General features: G+C 45.3%; 2 protein-coding genes across 6 annotated transcripts in view; one reads left to right on the plus strand and one right to left on the minus strand.

Annotated features, from left to right (window-relative positions):
- LOC144158234 (uncharacterized) overlaps positions 1 to 21,532 on the plus strand; it is a 65,142-nt gene extending 43,610 nt beyond the window's left edge. For 3 of the 5 annotated variants that reach the window (XM_077688958.1, XM_077688957.1, XM_077688956.1), the window contains one exon: positions 9,340 to 11,145. In XM_077688958.1, coding sequence (XP_077545084.1) covers positions 9,340 to 10,237 — 898 coding nt within the window. In that variant the 3' untranslated portion in view covers positions 10,238 to 11,145. Of the gene's footprint in view, positions 1 to 8,726; positions 9,307 to 9,339; positions 11,146 to 19,608; positions 19,739 to 19,817; positions 19,949 to 20,102 lie in introns of those variants that run through there. The other 2 variants (XM_077688960.1, XM_077688962.1) reach the window with 2 other exon arrangements.
- LOC144158245 (uncharacterized) lies at positions 21,512 to 22,529 on the minus strand. The gene has a single exon (XM_077688983.1). It carries the CDS (start codon positions 22,434 to 22,436, stop codon positions 21,546 to 21,548), a length of 891 nt encoding a protein of 296 aa, XP_077545109.1. The 5' UTR covers positions 22,437 to 22,529; the 3' UTR covers positions 21,512 to 21,545.
- Between the last annotated feature and the right edge of the window lie 837 nt (positions 22,530 to 23,366).

Consider the following 23,366-nt stretch of genomic DNA (forward strand, 5'->3'; position numbering starts at 1 on the left):
GCTCAACTTCGCGGGTTCAATTCCCGCCGAAGTCTTTTTTTTTTTTTTGTAAGGGTATGGTTTGCGTATGGATTTTGTGAATCATTTTCTGCGCTGATTTTGAGAAGCAACCACCTTTTCAATGGAAAATTTCCTTCGAAACATGCAAGTGGCGTCTTGAGCCACAACAATTAATTTATCTTTTCTCGCACCGTGCTTCTCGAAAATGCGGTACCATGGTGCAAAGTATATATCCTTCTTTATTAGAGGACGTTAAATTTCTGCTGACGTATGAACTAATTTATATGCAAATTTTAAGTGTTACAGAGGTCTTTTCACCGGGGGTTCATCCATAACATCCATATTATTACTGTCGCGGCACCAGCGCACAGCCCTTTTTTCTTTGTCCGTGATCCAACAAGAAGTTCAGGAGTACATACAGTACTAGCAGCGCACACGCCAGTACGCACCAACGACTTCAGTCGTGCAGCGGCGACACGATACTCCAATTTTGATTACAGAGAGCCGCTCCTCACATGTTTTTTGCGACGTCGCCACTGCTGTTCCAGATTTTAGAGCCGATATCCCGCCGCTGGGGCTTTTGTCACTTAGTTCAGCATGAGCTATATTGAAACGCTTTGGTCAGTAGTGGTCCCTTCTGAGGCACTCATATCACGATAAGCATGTTTTCATAACAGGTGTTCATGCGCGCACTACGTTACAATGACCGACGAAGAAGATTGCTGCTGTTGCCAGGAGATACGGGAGGTTCGTGAGAGGCAAAGGCACCCCAGGTGCGCCACAACCACCAGAAAACTAAAAAAAATGTGTGCCTCAACAGGGCTGTGCTGGAGGTTGCACTTCGACAGAATGGCATCCCGATACTGCCTAGAAGCAGCCTGTCTGGGAATGTCGGGAACACAACACACTCGCCTTTGTTGGCTTGAAGTGTTCCCTCTTTACAGTAGCAACCCACTGAGCAGCGAGTTTCGGCTCCCGCGGGAAGCTGTGAAAGACCACTTTATCGCGGCCATAGGTGCTGTTGCAACCGAATGCCGAGCAGAACCTCGATTGTGATGCAGTACAACGCAGCACTGAAAAATTTTCCACTACTAGTTGCTAAATAAAAACAAAACACAGCATGGGGCCCAGGAAAGCTAACGCTGGCGGACGGCACGCTGAGAAAGGCAGCAGCAGGGGCCGAACACTTGCCGCGGCGGCCGATCGCTCCTCACGACGTCACCACGACCCCTTTCACTCTCGTGCCGTCCTCCTCCCCTGCGCTCCGCGCGTCGCGGGGGCGTGGCGATGGCGCTTGTTTATTTGCCTATTACGCCGCTATTTCAACAAAAAAAAAAGAAAAAGACCTCGTAGGTTAGGTGTTTAAGGTCAACGTTTCCGAATTTCTGTGTATTCAGCAAATTGAAAACTGCCTCAGTTTCCCTTTAAGGGAGTTGACATACCCTTAAAAAGAGAACACAGGTTTCTCGGAGTAGTTTTAGATGATAAGCTTACATTCATCCCACATCTTAAACAACCTAAAATGAAATGCATGAAGACTATGAACATCTTAAAAGTCCTTTCCCGCCAGTCATACGGTGCAGATACAACATGCCTTTTACGTGTTTTTAACAGTCTTGTCAGGTCCCGTATCGACTACGGAAGTGTAGTGTATGGGTCTGCCTCAAAAACAGCTCTAAAAATGCTGGACGCAGTGCTGCACTTGGGGCTCCGTCTGGCGTCCGGAGCTTTCCGGACGAGTCCTATTGAAAGCCTCTATGCAGAAACGGATCAGTGGTGCTTAGAGCACCAGCGTACATACATGGCACTTTTGTACTGCGTAAGGGCGACATCCTTAAATAGTCATCCGCTAAATGCTATTCTTGAAAACAAAGCGTCCGAAAGGCTGTTTTTGAGCTGTCCGTCGCTTCCGCTGCCTTTCTCTATCCGAGTGAAGGTGGAGGAAGAGGAACTTGGGGTTATTTTATCTGAATCTTACAAAACTGACTTCGTTGAGTTCATGCCGCCTTGGCAACTGCGCCCTGTCACCAGTGACATGTCGTTCAAGGAAATTTACAAAAAACATTCACCCACAGAACTCATCCTACAACACTTCCTGCACTTGGAAAACAAATTCCCATACACTGCTTTTTACACAGATGCCTCCAAAACTGCCACTGCTGTGGCATGGGCTGCACACGGTTCAAATTTTGCCAGCACGAGGACACTAAACAGAAACACAAGTATATTTACGGCTGAGGCACATGCTATATTAATTACGCTAGAGCACATAATACAAACAAAGATACAACAATCCATTATATACACAGACTCATGGAGTGTTGTGACAGCACTGCATTATGGAAAACCGAGTAGGAACATTGTGCTGAACATGTTAGTTAAAGAGATAATGGCAGCCTACGCTTTAAAACAGGTCATAGTCGTGTGTTGGGTGCCTGGACACAGTGGCATTCCTGGTAATGAACTCACAGACCAGAGCACCGCTTTGGCAGCACTTCGCTGTAGCGTCGACGTTCAGCAGCTTCCCTATCTTGACTGGAAACCATTCATTCGAAAGCAATCCGAGAACGCTGGCAGCAACACTAGGACACTCAGACAGATAATAAACTCCACACTATAAAACCCCAATTAGGCAGCTACTACACAGAAAAACACAACAGAACAACGGAAGTATACATGTGCAGATTACAAATAGGCCACACATACGCTACTCACCTGCACCTTCTGCAGGGCAAACCACCGCCGCAATGCGACAGGTGCGGACATCGCCTGTCCGTCAGCCATGTCTTAGTTGAGTGTGGGTACTTCCACAAGGCAAGGAAAAAGCACTTCCGGGAACTCTACACTCACATGATTCCTCTTCATCCCTCGATGTTTTTAGCTGATCAACCCTTAATTCCAAGTAAACGCCTTTTTGCTTACCTGGGAGACATTGGCTTTTTAAACCGCATATCATACCACGTGTAACCTCGGGGCCCCTCAGAGTGGGGGGAAGCTATGAGTGTCTATTTATTTTTTACATTCTCACCCTGCCATTCCCATTTCCCCAATTTTATTGTTGTTTTAAATGAAGGGCTGTATACACCCCCACACTAACCTCTTTTAGTATCGTCACATTTACAGCACCATTTTACTAAAATATCATTCAAAATGATCAACCATTGCGTTGGCGCTCTTTGGCCATCGTTGCTCTTGCGCCATAAAACAAACAGATACTACTACTTGATGCCCTCCCTTCAGTTGAGCACGTTCCTGGAAACCGGATTTGTGAAGCTTCCAAGCGGCAGTTATATAGCACATGAAAATGAGGAACTTCCGTACCGTTCAGAGACCATCTCGATGTTTTGTTTGTAGGCAATAAGGTGAGCTTGAAGCTTCCGGTAACTAATAAGAAAAGGAGGAGTCAGAAGCAGCCACTGGTAGTCGCATCAAGAAATGAGTGCAGTGTGAGCCAGAGCTGTGCATGATGAGGTCTACGGAAACTTTCCTGGAGGACGATATGGGAGTGATGCCTATGGCTATGGTAGTGACCCAACTATCCACTTGTGACATTTGAGGGTGGCCAAATACTTCTCAGCGATTATGTGATCTTGATGAACGACCTCAAAAGAGTTTTCCCAGGAAGAAAAGTGAGAAAACATGATTATCTTACTGCGGAGCCCCGTTCTTGGTCTCGTGAAGAACAGTGGAATTATTCGGAGCAACCTGACAACAAGTTCGAGAGGCAATGAAAATCTAGGCTGCCAGTGGCTTTCTAGGCACCCAGGAACGAAAATGTGGTCGCCCAGTTAGTGAAGTAATGAAGGCATCAATCAGAGCATTAGCCTATCATGCAAAAAGGACACACTTCAAGGCCTCCAAAAGCGGCTGTTGTTGATGAAACAAAAGCGTTGCATAATCAGTGGAAGAGAGTGCTTGATTTAAAGTGTGGCTTCTCAATATTCGCAGCTTTGCGCCCTTAACACTGTGCTTAGGCAGGTGGAAGCGGTACACTCACCCTAAATGTCTGCATATGTCACCAGTATTTTAAATTAATGCTCCACTCTATTAACCTCAAGGAGGCAACTGTAGAACTCTTGGCTATGACGTTCTGCCAATTTGATAATGAAGACTGCATTTTCGGCAATCACCCAACCTGCTCAGGCATGGCTTGCACAGACTATTCCAGCGAAGTCTGGCTGACGTCTTCAGGATTAAGGATGACACACATCAACCAATGGATCAGTAGAATACATTGTAATGCTGAGAGCATTGTTTTGACTACTGGAGAATTTTTTGCAAAGTTCATGGATATGCTGAACCATCTTAATGTCCACCATTTCATCAGTAAGCAGCAAGCCAGCTACTTCCGATCAGTGTTGCAGAATGGGCATCCCCATTCCATTCCAATTCCATTCCGAGGAATTGGAACGTGTCGTGATTCCATTCCTTTCAATTCCTCGGAATTACAGAATTTAGCCCATTCCCATTCCTGGAATGAACGGGCAGTCCAATTCCATTCCTTTAATTCCTCAACGTAAAAACTGCCTCCGGCGCTTTATCGAGCTATCGAGGAACGCAACATGAATCTGACGTTATCATACGCGTTGAAAACTGCAAAATTATGCCAAATGTGCCACTTGTCACCGATTTGGGAGGTGGTAGCAGCTTGGTTGCATATCTCGTGCAGAACAACTACCCCTCTAATGCAAGCATCTACCATCCCCTCCTAACTAAAGTAGAGAAAAGTGCGAAAGCTATAAGTTTGTCCACATTTCGCTGAAAGTGCATCCAACCAATCGCCAAGCATTGAAACACCCAAATCGCAAGCGAACAACGAACCCAGGAGACGATTTCTCATGGGTTCGTTGGGTTCTAAGTAACGCATCTACGAACGATCTAAATGTACACGGTTACGTGGTTTATGAGATAAACATATACTATTGCACTCAATTCAGGGTCAACGCGTGTGAAGTCTTATTTAGAACTGTTCTTTTTTCGAGATTTTCAAGTAACCTTTTTGACAAAATGGAAGCCCGGTTTCAGAGATAGAGAGATATAGGAAGACTTTATTCGCTGTCCCCGGTTTCACGCACGCGCCGTGTGTCCAGAGATGTTATCAGAGCTTTTCGGTAGAGCAACCGGTACATATGTGGAAATGTATTAGTTTTTTTGGCAGAATGCCACATGTCCCGCTAAAAAAAGCTTTCGCTCTAAAAAGGGGAAGTGTCACACTGCCCCTTTTTACATATAAGTAGCTGGATCCCGCTACTCACTTTGGTGTTTGCATGTTAGCTTGTTTTAATGGTTTGTTCCTGCGCGACGCGAGGTGAAGCAGCTATTACGTTGATGCCCGTTTGGTTGCACAGTCTGTCGTGTTCTGTCTTGCTATCTGCTTTGTGTACCGTCATACCAGCGTAATTAGTACGCTGTGGATAACTCACAAGAATGCCGCGCGGAGCTTTCTCACATGTACACGCATTCTAGATTCTTACTTGAATGATTTCAATTGAATTTACAGCATTGAGCACTAATGCTACTGTACCAACGCGAGAGACTGGTAGGCAGCGTCACGGAACAAAGTTAGCAGTTTTGCATTCACAGTAGGAAATTCACCACCGCTTCCACGTTGACCTCCATTTCGTTCGTTTATTGCCCTGGCACTACCTCAGCCCAATCCGTTCAATACAGGGCATTATTTATGACCCGCTCACTTAAAGTGACAGAGCCATATCGTGACGAGAGCCCTGGCAAAATAAAGAAGTATGATCAGGCAGTTTGTTTTCGTGAACGCGCAACCAATATGCACGAGGACCTGAACAAAATTTCGAAATGAGGCCTCCCTACCTGAATTGTGGCGACGCTTCAACTTTCACGCCGATGACTAAGGCTTCAGTAATCAGGTACGTTTGTACTCCAGGCGCAAATGCCCCATGGGCAGAAACAGTGCAACCAAACCACGAACCAGTTTGGAACAACTGGAGAAGAGGGCCGCACGTTCGGATCGAAGAAAAGCATGGTGTCGCACTGCACAGAGCTGTCAAAGCACACGCAAACAAGGGCGCTGCTGCAGCCGGAACTGCTAGAAACAAACGCCTTTTGACAGCTGTGTCTTCTGCATTGTCGTATTTAATATCTTGTGCAATCGTATATCACAGCTTCCCCCTACCGTACGACAGCGTGGAGGTAGAAATCTCAGTAGCACATCCGAAGCTCGCTTCTTACGCCTATGGCGGGGGCCGGACACGCATGCCCCCTTTCCCCCCCCTCCCCCCCCCCCGTTTCATTTTTGCTGCCTTGGTTTTGATTTGCTGGCGCGGCGCTGCAGCAGACGGACAGAGGGTTCACAGGTTGGCGCCGCATTCCCGGGAGATGCCTACCACGTCAGCTTGCAATTGGGTAAACGCTATTCACTGCGCGCCGGGTGCGGAGGGTGGGAGGGGAACGCCAAGCAGACTCGTCGTTTCATGTTTCATGAGCGAATGCTTTGTATCACTAGTTCCAAAGTATCGCAGCATCATCTTGCTGTGAGAAACACCGCGGCTTCGGATGCGTGCCGTTTGTATCAACCCCCCTCCTGCTTCTCTATTGTATTCCCCGCCTGCTGGCCTGGGCACATGGGGCCTGCAACTGACACGCCGGTCCGTCATCGGTGCCACGGATAGTTAGTTGTACAGAGAAAGCTATGCCTCCAAAAGCACAAAAAGCCGACCTAACATCGCCACCGCCCCGGCGGCCAAACGCGCTTGCGCTGCTCGAAGTTCAGCTGTACCAGCACTGCCGAAGGCTGCGCTGATTTGGTTACTCTATAGATGCCGGGTATACGTTCTCGTTTTCGTCGCCGGTGCTCCATTTTAGATATACCGATGAAGTCGTCGCCACAGACCAATTAAGTAGCCGGACGGCGCCAGGGATGTCGACGTCGTCGTCATCTAAAAATCACTATTCCATTCCCATTCCATTCCGGGGAAATTGCGCTCAATTCCATTCCCATTCCATTCCTCCTGCCACTGTCCTCATTCCATTCCCATTCCATTCCGGAACTTCGGAAAGGTGGAATGAATCCGGAATGATTCCGATTCCGGAGTGGTAACTCCGCAACACTGCTTCCGATACCTTAAAGCCAACTTAAGTCAGCAACCATCATAGTGATGAAGTATGCACAAAATTATAGCTTTATAGTTCAAAACGAGCCACAGTCATACCACTGCGTCAACTCAGGTTCAACTGCACCTGCACAGGTTTCTGTGCACTCTTGCAGTTATTTCTGACTGTTTGGAGCATGGCACAGTTGCAGTACACCCATTTCCGAGCACAATGCTTGGGAAACAGAAAGATCTGCATCAGCTACAAAATTTAATTTCTCTGACAGAACTTCTTAACAATACAATAATAAAAAGAAGTTCGGGAATTTTCGCTACCACGAAGTGGAGTATAAACTTAAAGTGTCGGCAGAATGAAATTTCTTTTCCACACCACACGGCAAAAGTGCATGTGACGACATCAGAGGCACACCTAAAGACCTTGCACTGAGAGGAAGTTTCGAGAGACCTTTTCAGGATCAGATTTTTTGCCAAAGGACCTGTATGGTGGAGTAAAAACAATACGAAGGAATAACAGTAATCCGGGTCCCATGTTTTAAAGTACAAGATACAAGAACGTAACTTGGTTCAAGATTAGCCGTGGCAATTCCAGTCAAAGGTGCGGAACAGTTACATCACTTCAGATGAGCTACGCTTTCATTACTTTGTGCGGCCGTTACGTCCTACTCAAGCTCCAAAAAAATTAAGGCAAACAACCAAAAATGAAAACTAGGCTGGATTTTTTGATGCTGACTATTTAACTGAGAAGGAATTGAACATCTGTGGATCAAAAACAAGGCAAAAGAGACAAGTGGCTAAAAATTTTATGTTTGCTGTAAAAGGTATCCTGCCGTGATGTCTGTGGGCCAGGTTAAGTGTGGTGCAGAGGGGAAAACGAGTCTGTGATTCTTCTTCCTCGACATCAGACAGTCAGATCAGGCTCGCTGCTAACTGCTGCTGCAAGATGCTCACTTCCCTTAATTGACTGTGCGTAGACCCATTAATAAAAAAGTGGGAAATTAGCCGAATTATGCTGTTTATTGTGTATTTTTGGTGGTGTCAACTGACACAATTAATGTTCATTTAGCAGCGAGCCAGATGTGCTCATTTCTGCCGCATAAAAGTTCGTAGGCACGTAGGCGTCCCGAGTTGGGGACACAGTTCCATAGTGGACATAAGTGCGGCTAATTGCAAACTTAAAAAAAATCTCGCCTCCAACGAAATTTATTCGACTGCAATTTTCTAAACGAAAAGCTAAAGAGTGGGTACGTATAATGAGCTGTGTCAAGTAATTTACCTGTTATGATTTGTGCTTTATGTAAGTCTTAAGTTTGGCTAAAACCGATTTTTTGACATTTTTGTAAGCAGTTAGCTTTAAAAGTAGTCTGTAATCAACCAAAATTATATTTAGTACGCACTGAAGGAATATATCATTGCACGATGAAAATATTAGGTCTGAAGCTTTATGACGCCTTTGCAAAAAATTGTGAAAATGCGCCATTTTTTGTGTTTTTACTTAACAAATACAACACTAAAAATTCTTGGTTTTACTCATGGTGCGACATCAAACAGCAAGACAAGTGGAAGGTTCTACAGTATTTGTCATTCTACATAGTTTCTTTATTTAAAATTTATTATGTCTAACCATATTTTTCATGTTGGCAGAAACTTCAAGGAGTTCTCACATCACTGCAAAATTTTTTGATGAAAAATGGCAATGGTCGATTTTGGGGCTGGGACATTTCGTGTGGATTGACCCTGCTATATTTTCTGTATAACTAAGCCGCACAGTTTTGGAGGTTTCAATTAACTTGTATACTGCACCAGAAAATGAACTAATCAAACTTAAAATCACCTGTATCAAGCCCTTTTTGTTTATGTATTTGTGTACATAAAATGAATAAAGTTAACGTACAATTTCTACTACCAGAAAAGAATTAGTATGGCCTAATTAAAGTTTTTTTTCAGAGAAAATTTAAAGCACTAGACTTGCAATGTGATTTGTGGATATATAACCTGCTGCCACACCTTCTGTTAAACAATGCTTGACAGTAGTTGACAACTGTGAAAAAAATTTGCAGAAACCTTGAATTTTCTGTTGTTTACATTGGGAAGAGTTTGTATAAATGCATTTATTGGGTTGACACCTATTGCGGTTGGTCTCAAAGATTGCATTCACTTGATTCTTGCAATATCCTCATTCCATATTTACTTTTCTTGTATCTTATTCTGCCAACTTAGAAATTTTTGAAGTGACTGTGAAAAAACTTCATTTCAGAGGGAAATTTGGTTCCTGTCAGCCCTGTCAGCAATGCAACCATCCCCCTCATCAGGTGAAGTTGCGCACCACAAAAAGGGGCTCCACCTACACGGTTTGCAAAAGAATGTTTGTCGAAAAATGCAACCTGGCAAGCCACCAGAGAGCGCAATATGAGTGCACCACCTGTCAAAAGAGTTTTACTCAAAGAAGCTACCTGGTTGATCATGAGAAATCGCACTCTGGTGAGAGGCCGTATGTGTGCAGCACCTGTCAGAAGAGCTATACTCGAAAAGCTACCCTGGTTGTTCATGAACAATTGCACGCTGGCGAGAGGCCATATGTGTGCACCACCTGTCAGAAGATCTTTACTCAAAGAGGCCACCTGGTTGATCATGAGAAATTGCACTCTGGCGAGAGGCCGCATGTGTGCACCACCTGTCAGAAGAGCTTCACTAGGAGAAGCGAACTGGTTAGGCATGAGAAATCGCACTCTGGCGAGAGGCCGTATGCGTGCAGCACCTGTCAGAAGAGCTTCACTACGAGAAGCCTCCTGGTTAGGCATGAGAAATCGCACTCTGGCGAGAGGCCGTATGTGTGCAGCACCTGTCAGAAGAGCTTTACTCGAAGAGCTAGCCTGGTTGATCATGAACAATTGCACTCTGGCGAGAGGCCGTATGTGTGCACCACCTGTCAGAAGAGCTTTACACGAAGAACCATCCTGGTTGATCATGAGAAATTGCACTCTGGCGAGAGGCCGCATGTGTGCACCACTTGTCAGAAGAGCTTTACTCAAAGACGCAACCTGGTTGTTCATGAAAAATTGCACTCTGGCGAGAGGCATATGTGCAGCACCTGTCAGAAGAGCTTTACTCAAAGAAGGCGCCTGGTTGATCATGAGAAATTGCACTCTTGTTAGAAGGTATGTTGGTAGCACCTGTCAGAAGAGCTGTACATACAGTTCCAGTTTGGTGGATCACAAAAGATTTCACTCTGGCGAGAGGCTGTATGTGCATAGCACCTGTTAGAAGTGCTTTGCTCAAAGACCCAACCTGATTAAACATAAAAAATTTCACTGTTGAGAGGCCTTTGGTATACAGCAGCTGTCAGAAGAGCTATACTCAAAAAACCCACTTGGTCACCCATGAAACACTGCATTCTCATCAAGGGCTCTGTGTGTCATCTCTCAGAAAAGCTTTACTCACAAAGTTCACCTGGTGTCATGAAAGACGACAATCTCTTGAAAGACAGTCTGTAGAACCTGTCAAAAGTCTTTTTTCATGGTCCGGCTTGGTCACTCATGAAGGAGTGCACTCAAAAAAGGCCATAATTCTGCATCTCCTGTCAGATTTACACATAAAAAGGGGAGTTGATTGCTCATGAAGAATTACACTTCAGTGGGAACCCAAACATGTGTATTGATTGAAAGAATCAGCTTACTAAAAGACACTTTGTCTTACATAAACTACTGCACTTGCCAGGCATTATGTCGATAGTAACCGTCCGACTAGTTTCACTCGTGGAAGTCACTTGCGTAATTGCGTTAACAATTTCATCCTTTGCAGGGTGTGTTCGCCACTTTGGGAGCGCCTTTTCTCAAAGCTTTTTATTAGTCGTAAATGATTGCACTTTACTGACACCTAGCATTTGGCAACAACTGTTCGGCACAAGCAATTGCACTCTCGTGAAAAACTGTTTGCTATCTATGTCAAAACAGATGTTTATATATCATGCAAGATTCCGTCATGGAGAAAAATCTAATGCCTGTACCATTTGTCAAAAACTGATTGTGGTAAATGTACATTTAATGAAGGATGAAATATTGTATACACACTATAATCGATGGGTGTCAGAAAAGTTCTGCCCAGAAACAGTCAAAAGGGGTTCTGAAACACCGGCCACCGATACATGGATGTACTTATGTTAAATACAGCAATTTCCTGGTAATCACCTCCTTTAACTTGGTTGAACTGATTGTATTACTGGAGTTATTGTCAATGGAAACAGCAATTTATTATAGAGGTGCATTTCCTCCTCGGTTCATTTGTCGTCAACAGCTGGAGCGTTCCCCTCCATATCGCTCATGATGCTTACCGTATTTTCCGGTGTATAGGTCGCGGTTTTTTCTGAAATTTTCGTTGGTGCGTCTTATCCACCGGTGCGACTTATGTATGGAAGAATTCCGGTTCGCGGCGGCCGCGCGTGGGCAGCGCACGTTAGGAGACACAGCTCTATGGTCAAAATGAATCCGAAGCCCACTGCTACTGTGTTTCTTATAGCCCATATGTCGCTTCAAGGCATTAAATCAAAGAATTAGCAGTTTATTCCAGTCGAAAACAATGATAATGGCCTGCGACAACCGCGCGCCACTTTCTGCCATGCGCAGTAACTACAGTTCGGAATAAAATCAAAGTAATATCAAACTGGGTAGCAAAAATAAAACGCAGCTTATAAATTATCACATAGAGTTACTCTGAAGGAGGTAAAGGTGCTGCTAATTTTTAAAATGACAGCTTGCTGATAAGTTTCGATTTGCAGGCCGCTTCCGGTCGCGTCACTTCCGTCCGCCATGACACCTTTATTGCGCTGATTTACGACAGCACGCAAGAGACGCGCGATGTTTGGAGAGGTTGCCAAATCGGTCTCCGACTCTTGGGACTCCATTTCTACAAAAGCAGTTGTAGCCGGGTTCATAAAGGCCGGAATGATCCGTTCCGCGAGTGGTGACGATGTTGGTGAAGAAGATATCAGTGAGTCGGAGGGTGATAGTGATGTGCTGGCGGAACTCCCACTTGAAGTTGCTGAATTGTTTGTTAGCGAGTCGGAGGAAGAAGACTTCGATGGTTTTGCCTAACGCCGTTCGTAAGTACATGCCATCTGTGTGTATCAATAAACCATTTTTGAGAACTTTGTTCTGTCAAGACTTTGGACAGGAGATGCACGTGTCTAGCCCTCCTCACCAGGCGATGCGTTGATAGGCGGCAGCCGCCGCAACCATGATGTACTTTCGCCGCTCTTTCTAACGATCTGATTCACTTAGAGTTTACCTAATTAACAAGTGCGTCTTGTACACCGGTGCGTCTTATACACCGGTGCGACTTATGTACGTTTTTTTCGGAAAAACTGTCATTTTGAGGGGGGTGCGACTTATACAAAGGTGCGACGTATAGACCGGAAAATACGGTAGCTGCTCGGTGATGCCTCCCACCAATTTGAGCTATGCTACACCAGTGTGTCTGCTAGTGTATTGTATGCATCGCTTTTGGGCAGAGTCCTCGACTTGCAGAATTTTGTACGGCTAAGAGAGTATGCATTTTGCTCACTACTGGAAGAACATGAAAAAGTGGTAGGTTTTTTATTCTTCCACTCTCCGACGAAAAGTTGCATTAAACGGGACGACCCTCAATCATCAGCCACCGGAACAAAGTGACGACAACAAGAATTAGTGCATATCAAAGAATTGAATTGTCGTCGTTAGCCTGCCTAAGCTCACTGCAGGGCCTTCATCTCTCCTATATACCTCCAATTATCCGACTCCGCTAACTGCGACCAGTATATCCCCGCGAACTTCTTAATCTCATCTGCCCATCTGAATTTCTGCCACCCCCTACCACGCTTGCCTTGTATGGGATCCACAGTGTTACTTTTAATGACCAACAGTTATCTTGCCTTCACATTACATGCCCTGCCCATGTCCATTTCTTAATTTCTACTAATACGTCCTTAACACGCATGTGTCCCCTGACCCACTCTGCTCTCTTCTCTACCAAGTTACACCCATCATCTGTTCCATTGCTCGCTCAGTCATCCTCAATTTAAGTTGAACCCTTTTAGTGAGCCTCCAAGTTTCTGACCCGGAGCCTCAGATATGTGAAAGCAAAACAGGTGATCCTCAATCGTCAGCCACCAGGGGAAAGTGGCAAGGACATGAATTAATATGTATAGGATCCTCAAACTTAAGAGAATTGATAATGACTTGGGTCTTAATTTGTTAGAGCGAGTATGTACATGTGTTCCCAAAGTGAAGTCAATTTATTGTTCGTTGGGTGCCAATGTTGAGCTTGTTGGTGTTGTGGTTGTAGCTATGCTGTGCACCGGTTTCCACTTTCATTATTCCATTCGGTCTTCCATACATTTCTATGAAATATATGCATTTATAACCCCAACAAAAGTGAGTGGTTTACACTTTACCTAGTTATCACCAGTGAAAGCAGACCATGCGCACATGTAGTGTGTTGTGAAAATTTGCCTTTGCTTGAGAATTGTCAGTCTGCGGTCCGGCTGTTTGTACTGACGATTCATCCTTTAAGCAAAGTAGCCTGGGACTCAATTTCACGATTGAAACATTGAAAGAGAATGGCACTCTATCTGGATTGGTATCTTCGGTTTGATAAGGAGCATGTCTTCTGGATGTATGCGCCAGAATCGGTGAAGCCTTTGATGAACTACTCATCGCGCCTACCAAATTTTTTAAAAATGCTATTGCCTTGTCATGTTTTCACTCAGCAGTTTCGAAATTATGCCAACACTTGATGACAGACAGTTTCAATGAGCAAGTTAAAAAGTAAAGGGAGGCAGAATTTCCACAGGACCTCTTGTCATGGTCATGTGAAAAACTTCTAAAAATCCTAAAAACAAAGTTCGGCTGCCGGGATGTTTCAGAGGACACCCAAAAGCCCAAAAAAGTTGCAGTCATCCCATACATTCAACAATCGTGCACATCTTAAAAAAAATGGGCCATCGCTATGGAGTGCAAGTGGCTATCATGGCTCACAACGAGTTGCGTTCTATATGTGGCAGGCTTGACAGAAAGATAGAGCGGGGAAGTGATAAGAAAGGGGTCGGTCGTGGTGTTAAACACAAGAACCGGTATGTTGCCTGCGCAACAGGAGTTGTGTACAGCATTCCTTTACCCTTTGGCCGAACTTATGTTGGACAAACTGGCCGCTGTATCAATGTGCGTTTGAAAGAACATAAATTGTCATTGAAGGGCCCTCTATCATCTCATCTTCGCATTGTGGTAAGTGCAGCGAATGCAAACCTAGTTTTCCTGCCACTAACATTTTATTTAGGCACCGTGATCAAACAACCCGTGAAATCATGGAGGCATTCCACATAGAAGTGGTAATAAGTGTGTGAGCCAAGCAAGCATGTCTCCACCCTAAAGAGGTTGCGTATCTGCTTGCGCCTTGACGGTAACGTGTATATCTAGTTGTGTCATCACCGTGACCTTTGTAAACTTGTTTCGATCATGCGCAGTGCCTTTCTATTAATTTTATTGTTTGTATTGAGTGTTGATATTCACCCTTCTTGATATTAAAATTTAGTTGTTAAAATTTAGTTGTCTGAGTTCACGCTGTATGTATCCAAGAAGAACTATCCTTTGCCTGACGCCAGTGTTACCAATTGTACGATTTTTGCCATACTTGTATGGCGTTCTATCAATTTTTCTCTTATCATTGGGCCGTAGTGCCGTTCAGCCAGTTTTCCGTCAGCGTAGGGCTATTTTGAGTTTCACCAAATGAACCTGCTTAACTACAAAATTATTCTTTCATCGAATGGGTTTCAACATCCGCATGCATAGAGCGTATAGATCAGACTGATCAAAAAACAACAGAGTGCAATTGGAATGTGTGCAGAGAGGATAGACGTCATTAAGAATGGAATGTTCATTATCTGCAACAGAGCTGTCCTCCACAATCAACATGGAGGAATGAGTGAATGTCGACAGTAAGTGTATAATAATATGAAACTAGTGAAGGGCCAGTGCAGTGTGGTGGCCAATCCGCCGAACCAGGGGTGTAGTGCTGGCCGAAGGCAACGGGCCAGCAGGGAAGAAGAAAAGGAAGGAGCTCGGAAGCGGTCAGGCAAGACGACAGCAGGACGGCGCGCTAGCGGTGTAGGCCAGAGGTCCGTCGCTGCCGCTTCCTTCGAAGTTCCATCCGTCGCGGTGTAGGCCCGACGACAGCCCTGGACACCGCCATGTTCTTCGCCGGGTTGAACGTTGAACATAACGCCGAGTTGAGGCATCTCGGCGCGCACGTCTCGTCGGCTCTGCGGACAGACTGCCACCTCACGTCGACGCACCGAGGTGACCGGCCCGTCCCCGCTCCATCCATCGTGCCCGCCCCAGCGGACTGTAGTGGACCGGTTCCTCGCCAGTCCTCTGCAAGTCTTGTGAATATTGCCTTTCCCCTTTCAATACCTACCCGTTTGGATTGCCTGTTTAATATAACGCGTGTGTTTGTGTAGACAGTAGTCCGGCTCATTGCTCTGCCTGCGGTCCGGCCCAACATTTATAACCGAAACTATATAAATGCCACTTGCATGGTGCACTCGATGACCACACAATTAGTATCAGCCCGTCGTTAATATGGGATAGAAATAATTTCTGAATCAGGAGCAGATCAAGAATGAATAAAAAATTCAGTGTCCTACTTTCTGAATAAGGATGACAGGCGAAGGAGGGTGGAGTCGACGAAACAAACCACAATTATTTGTAACTTGCGATTGAGCATACTTCTTAGCCATGTATCTGAATGAAAGTTGCAAGGACTATAACTTTACTAAGCAGACAAACGTGGATGTCCATTTCCCAATATTGAGGACTTCACTGTGAAGTACTAATTATGAAAATTAAATGAAACTTGAAGTGCAGTTGGAATCGTCTTCACGGCTACTTGCCACATGTTGTGTTTTCGGATTGTTTTAAATGCACAAAGGTTACACTTTTTTGTTGTAGCCATTCAATTAGAATGGTTCTCAACGGGTGAGTCCATGAAGCCTGGCTCTGCTCGCAAGCACCCCGCCCTCACTCCCCGTGCACGTGTGAATGGGTAACCGGTGATGTGAGCTCTTAGAAGGTAAAAGCACCGGTCAAAACGTTGCTCTGGAAGCCCTTCAAGGTGCACATATCACCATGGCGCAAGCACCAACCAAAACATAATTTCGGGAAGCCTTCAAGAAGGCAACAGAATGTCTATCTCTGGAGGCCGAAAACTTCCATCATATGCTGATTTGTCTGCGCTAGCTGTATTGTAAAACGGAAGCATATGTATCTTCACTGTTAAAGTACTAAAACAAACAAATAAAAATTACACAAATAACCCACAAAGACATTCAAATAGCCACTAAATTGACGTATGTTACGAAATAGTAATTTTTTAGCGTAGGGAAAAACGTAGCACCGCCTACAGTATTGTGTAGGGCAATGTAGAGTTTTTTCAAGCGCAATGTGGCATGTTGTGGCCAAACTAGGTTGGCAATGCTGACTCGCGCTGAATTTTGCGCACAGGCTGGCCACCTGACATGCCGTCAATGCCGAGACAAGACCCAAGTGCCGGAAAAGCAGTTTTTTGTGCGTTTCTGTAGTCCATTCCTGTAAAATCTCTCAAAGCGGTGTTTTCATATGTAAGTCATCAAACCCTGGCCTAGTCACGTGGTTCATTTACACTGAAGCGCTCCCAGACAGCACAGCTGCCGTTGTGTGGTAAGGTGCTACCAAAGCAGCCGTATCACCTTTGTAAATTCTCGTGGCATTGCAGTTCTGTACAAAGAGGTGATAAGAAAGGAACAGCTTGCGGGTCGGTGGCTGAGAGTCTTTGGGTTACAGGGAATAACCTTGAAAGATGTAGTGGATATGGTCTAAAACCAGGCGAAAGTGCATAAAAATATTAATGGTTACATGGTGTCTTAGAATCCCTAAATTTCTCCAAAGAATTGATTGTTTAAAATCACCATTTTTGGAAAGTAGAGCTATTCTGAGGGCCAGCCAAATATCCAGACCAATCCAATTTATAGCGCTTACAACCTTAAAGGGACACTGAAATGAATTTGTCAAGCTCCCGGTTTTGCTTGCACTGTGTAGACTGGCTCAAATTACCGCACTTTTCATCGTTTATTCGGTTGATAAGTCGTTAATTATTTTATAAAGCGGGAAAGAAGAAATGCTACCTAGCACGGTCTCTGGCGGCGGCACCAACTAAAGGCTGTGACCTCGGGAGGAAAAGGCACCGTGATTGGACGATGTCCAAGGTTAGCATTCAAACAAGTTTCGGTTTCCGTTCTGTAACACAACATGCTTGACATCCGACGGCATCGTTGGATGGGCATTCTCGATATCTCAGTAATCGCCGTACCGCACTTCTGCCATGTCGGCTGTAAAATGCCCGAGATAAGCCTCCCAGGATGGCTTATAATCGTAGAAATCACTAGCCGAGGCCTACGCAGTGAATGAACGCCCTCCGCGTCACCGCAGACGCTCAGATTTCATGCGCTCTTCCTCACTCATGCCTATATCGTAAAAAGCGTGTTCGCACCAGGCTAAGGGTGTGCTGATTCAGGCCTGTGCCCACTGCCCGCAAGTAGTCGGTGCTTCTGGTAACAGCACGCTAACGAGAACTCGCTAGCGCGTCAGTGGCAGTCTGCGCGCGTTCTGCGAACTCGCTCATGGAGCAGTGAACGTTACGGCGAAAAAATGGTGAACTCAGTTAAGAAAATATCTACCGAACACGAAAAAAAATCAACTTGCAAAAAAAAGGGTGTACCCTCGGGGATTCGAAGTTGCGACTTGCTAAACAATAGCCCAGCACATCAGACCACTCAGCCACGAGCCAGCTCTGCAGAAGATGGATATATAAGGTATATAACGTATAACCAGTTTCGCTTTTTAGTTTTATCATTTCAAGTACTTTTGGTGACTATTTGTTGTATAGCGCCCGTGGAGTAAGCGTCCCCCAAACTTCCACAATATCTCACGTCTAGCAATTGCATTTCTCTGACAGAAAAGTGTTCGCAGATGTGCGGTCGTGCTGCTGACCGCTGTGCTTGTTCACCCAGCGCAATAAAGTGCTTCCTGCTACCTAGTTTTGCGCTGTACGGTAAAAGTTTCAGTTTATTTAATTTTCTTAGTACCTATATTGACTTCGCTGGCTCTTCTCCCTCCTTGAAGTGGCATTAGATTTTCCTACTATAGCATAAAGTCAGCGAAGCATCGCATGTGCACTTGTGCAACGACCCGTTGGTGGCCGGTGGACTTAACGTTGGGCCGACTGACTCGGTCGCGGAAGGTCGGTGAGCCGTGCAGTAGCGCAGCCAATTGCCAGCTCATCTCCTGCTGACGTCACACAAAAATACCACAGAAAATGGGCGAGAGTGCAGAGAGGACAGCGTTTTCGAATTGATTTTTCTGCTAAATCCGCGTAAACGCGCTCAGAGTGGTCGAAACATGGCCTCCGGACTACACTTTGCGTTCGTAATCCCGCAATGTTTACAAATCGCTCCAGTGTTCCATTAAAATAGACGAAGATGCGATGCAAAAATTGCATTTTTTCGATGACATGCACCTCGTGTTCTGCATGTACTGTGGCACTCATCGTGTTTTTTTTTTCTAAAGTGCATCTATTCGTTTTCGATTCCAGGCCAGTACTGTTTTGTTTCGTCCATTGGTTGCGAGCGTGGTTGCGAGTAAAACCCGAGTAGAAAAAAGGACAAGGCGCCACCCGATTTGCTACTACCTGCATGTTACAGCAGGCGCACAATCTGATTGGCTGGGCTGCATAAGTAATCTGCTCCGCACTCTCATCACAGTGTAAGGTCAGTAGTACTCTGCATAAAAATACATCAAATACTCGGCATCAAAAGCCTCACTCGGCATCAAAACAGAGTAAACCTGACTTGATGACCGCAAGGAAGAACGAGCAGCATTGGGGAAGTGCCTGGGGTAATGTTTCTCTGCATGTCAGGCGGCAGAGTAGCACGAAAACCACTATGGGAAGAAGGTTTGTCTAGTGCACCCGCAAGCTGCTGACGTTTCATTTCATTTCTTTTCATGATATAATTAAGCTGGAGGCTGCACTGGGTGCGTCTAAAAGAAATGATAAATTGGAGGATGCTATTTATCCGATGATGCAAAACAGCATATCCATTGTGCTATGAACAATGCCGCGGCGAGTTGGCCTGCATCCTGACGCATGCTTCCTCATCAGCAGTTTATCTGTTGATGAGCAATTCGAGAATGCTAAATGTTTATACTGTGCTCATTGTCCGGTGGTGACGTGATATGATTAGAATAAATTGTAAAGGTGGTTATCCCACCTACCCGAGTGTGTACCCCTTTCCAAAACTGTGGGGTGGATTTCATTACCAGCCCCTTTGTTGCAATTCATTGTGCGCAATGCGAATCGCGTGGAGGCGAGTTACTTGCAAAGAGCCGGCATGCGGGAAAAGAGCCAGCAGGCAAACTCTGTTTTCAAAGGCTTTCTTTAAAGGTGTTTCTAATTCAACTTTCAGTCTTGGGGAGTGCTGCGCGCACGTAGCTGCACTGTTGTTTCGTGTCGAGGCAAGTGTGCAGTATGGCCTGAACAACCCATCCCCAACCGACATTGCCTGCAAGTAGATTGAGGCATCAAAGGAAAGCAGAGTAAGTATTTGTTGCTATTCTGTCATATACAGGGTTTTCCAGTGAAGTAGTAACTAATCACTCACCTTTTCACCGGCAGCACCAGTCCCTGAAATACAATTTTTCAAGCCCAAAATAGGCCACCTGCCACCTGAAGTCAAAGAGAGAGACGACCGCGCAATATCCACTTTCACAGATGAGCAGGTGTCGAACTTTCTGCACCAAGTGAAGGTAAGGAACTTAGACTGATTTGTTTTGGACGCACAAGTGAAAAAAAAATTGTGTTCTCATCGAGCACTTGGAAGGTCACTGGCGTTTACCCTGCTGCTACGAACCAGATGCGATTACATCACAACTAGGACCCTGATTAAAATATTTTTTGCAGGAAATTGCACCGAACACGTTGCTACTGACTTCTGTCACAGACAGCGAGGAAACGGGCTCTGCTCCTGAGACGAAGGCGCAGAAAACTGACGATCGACAAGGGGTCAGCAACTCTCTGCAAGGCTTCCCTTAGCTGAAATATACCTAAACACTGACATACACGAGGCCAAGAAGCTGCAGCTTACAGTGGAAGCGTGCAGAGAAATTGAAAATGCAACTCGTGGACAGGGAAAGTCACCGAGATGGGGGGAAGGGCGTCGAGGTCGGATCACTGCTTCTCTTCTGCACCGAGTAACAGCATGCAACAGTGGTACGGTCAACCTCGTTACACAAATTATGGGGTATGTCAAAACGCCTCAGGTTTCCAACTTGCAGTGGGGCTCCGAAACAGAGCAAGAAGCTGTACAAGCATTCACACAGCTTGAGTCGCCAAAGCACATAGACTTTAATGTCAAAGACTGTGGTCTGTTTGTTGGAGAAAGAATGCCTTTCATTGGTGCATCTCCAGATGGAATCGTGTCATGTGCATGCTGTGCACCATCAGTTCTAGAGGTTAAATGTCCTGCGACGATGAAGGGTGCTTCCCTTACAATGGGTTGTACTAAACTTACATACTTGAACGAAAACTTGGAGCTCAGGCATAATCATGCATATTATATGCAGGTGCAGGCCCAAATGGCTCTCACTGGGCTGCGTCAAGCATATTTTGTGGTGTTCACAGGCTCTTCGCTGACAACAGAAGTGGCCTTTGACGAGACCTTTTGGGCACATGCTAAACTCAAGGCAGAACATTTTTTTTTCAACAATATATTCCAAGAGCTGCAGTCACTGCGCATCTTCAAGCAGATGGAGCGTGCAAGGAAACATGTTGCTATCAAGGCACCAAATCAGGAAATGTTGTTGAATGCTCACTTTGTCCAGCAACATTTCACCTGAAGTGTGTAAAACTCAGACGTACACCTCGGCAATGGGCTTGCCCCAGTTGTCAGGAAAATGGCCCGTGATTAATAAGCATAGCGTTTTTTTAACCGTCCTCAAGCATTACTATTTGAACGTGGTGTTGTACCACTCTCAATCAACATACATCAAGTGTAAATGCGAATGTTTAATTTTCTTCATGTGCAAATGCAAGTCATTTCGCATGTAACACTGCTCCTGTAACCAGGATTAAACATGTCCTTTGTCTTTTAAAGCCAGAGTTATGTCAGTTACAAAGTGAAATGGTTCCTTAAATCATTTCATGCAACAGCTCAAGTTTGCAGATATATACAAAAATTTACCCGTTATCTGTGTTGTGCAGGTACACTGCTGCCACAGTGTAGCGGATAACGTGCAATAAAATCCGTTTGCAATCCCTTTGTGGGCATAAATACGGAAACATGATGGTTTGTCAAATTGTGGTTTCTGTCTTGGTTTTACGCAGTGCCTTGCAGGTTCATGCCACCTAGTTAAAACCACGGCTGTTGATGATAGGTGTTTGCAGATTCACCAATGCACTGCACACTATTACCACTTTGTCCATGGTAGCGAAGTCCTTGTCGCCAGCTCTCCTCACAAAGTTCAGAAGCAGCACAGTTTGGAAGATCCGGAAAACTTTCAATCTCTGTATCGCCCTTTCGACATGGATGCGTACCCTGGACAGCTTCCTAGACGTAACCTCAGCGCCAGGTAGCTGGGCACGCTTTTTGGTCAGTGATGGCATCAGGAGTGTTGCGCCTCGTGCAGCAAACATGTCGTTGCACCGAAATCCTCTGTCAACCAGGAAAACATCCCCTTGCGTGACCTTTTCCAAAAGACCACTCCACAGAGTGACTTCCTTGTCGGACGTCCTCCCTTCCCATGCTTTCGATACAAATGTTATAGCTCCTGAAGGAGATATCACCACAAGCAGCTTCACTGTGTTGTGGTGTTTGTAGTTCGAGTACGTCTCGCTCCTTGCTGTCATTAGTGTAGGTCTTTGTATAAATACCTCCTTGCAGTCAATGATTCCTGCGAGACCGTCAAAGAGAGTGTCCTGAAATGCAGGTGGTCGGTTGGCATCAACAGTTCTTCGAGATGGCCAGACACAAAACCGCGTCATGTTGGCAGCCAGTACGTCAAGCCACGAATGAAAAATGTCACTCACTGTACTGTTTGACACACCAAATCGGCACATCAGGTCTTTGGTGAGGAGGCCCAAACGTAGCCTCATCAAGACAAGGATGAGTTGTGCTTCTGAGTCAAGGCACACGGTGCACGGTTCCCACACTGACAAAACCAGCTGCAAGAACGCAGAGAACATGGCTGCGGACACAAACCCTGTGTAGAACTTCACAGTTTTTTTCTGCATGACCATTTCTTTTCTTATTGTAGCAAGGTCTGCTGGCTTGTTTTCGAGTTCAACAACTTTTTCATTTGCTGCTAAGAGGTGGTTGTCTAGACTAGCCAAACGTTGCTTGAGTGCTTCATTCTTTTGGATTAAGTCTGACATGTCTTGCATGCTGACAGAGGTTTGTACTTCCATATTGCGCTTCTCTGTGACACAGATATTTGAAGACGCAGATGGGGCAGTGGGGCTAGCATCTGGTGCTGCGTCACTTATATCCAACCCACTATTGGAAGACACTGTTCCAGGATCAAACCCACTTGGCCCAGGAGCACATACAACAGGTGTACACGCTTGCTTCAAGGCTTCTTTTCGCTGGACACTTTGAAACGTGGCGATTGTCTGGGCAGCATTCCCTGGAGCTTGATACGGAAAGACCGACGGTACATAGTCTGGATGTCTAGGTTCAGAAGAGGGTTGACCTATGAAACGAAAATTCAGTCACAGTATTATTTCAAATGTAAACTATATTAGAGCTTTCCACCTTGACTGTACAGGATACCATCAAAGAACAGAAGTAAGGGTGCTTTGATAGAAGAAGACTTAAATATATGCAACTAAATTAATTTTCCAGGCACTCCAAACACCAAAAAACGCTTGCGTAGGGTATAGTTGGTGCAATCTTGAATTGTACACAAGATCGTCAGAAAATACACGGGCACAAGGCTATGTATAGATAGTTTTAGCCGCAGCAGTTGCCTGTGTTTTCTTTTTTTCACTTGAAAAGAAACATGCGGAGCATGACAACCATTAATCACTGCACTTACACCTTCATTCTTATGTTTTATTGATTGATCATAGGAAGGCCAGAACTAAGGAAGTGGCAGCGTTTTAGTTTAGCAGTGGTTGGTTGATACAATTTCTGCAGTTCGCAGGTGGTATAGCTAAGTCAAAATAACT

The sequence above is a fragment of the Haemaphysalis longicornis genome, unplaced genomic scaffold, assembly GCF_048455015.1.
Source record: "Haemaphysalis longicornis isolate Haplotype H1 unplaced genomic scaffold, Haemaphysalis longicornis Haplotype H1 scaffold_10, whole genome shotgun sequence".
Lineage (NCBI taxonomy): Eukaryota > Metazoa > Arthropoda > Arachnida > Ixodida > Ixodidae > Haemaphysalis > Haemaphysalis longicornis.

Bases quoted from the DNA above. Each gene is read 5' to 3' on its own strand.
- LOC144158245 (XM_077688983.1), bottom strand. From the start codon at position 22,436: ATGGTCATGCAGAAAAAAACTGTGAAGTTCTACACAGGGTTTGTGTCC.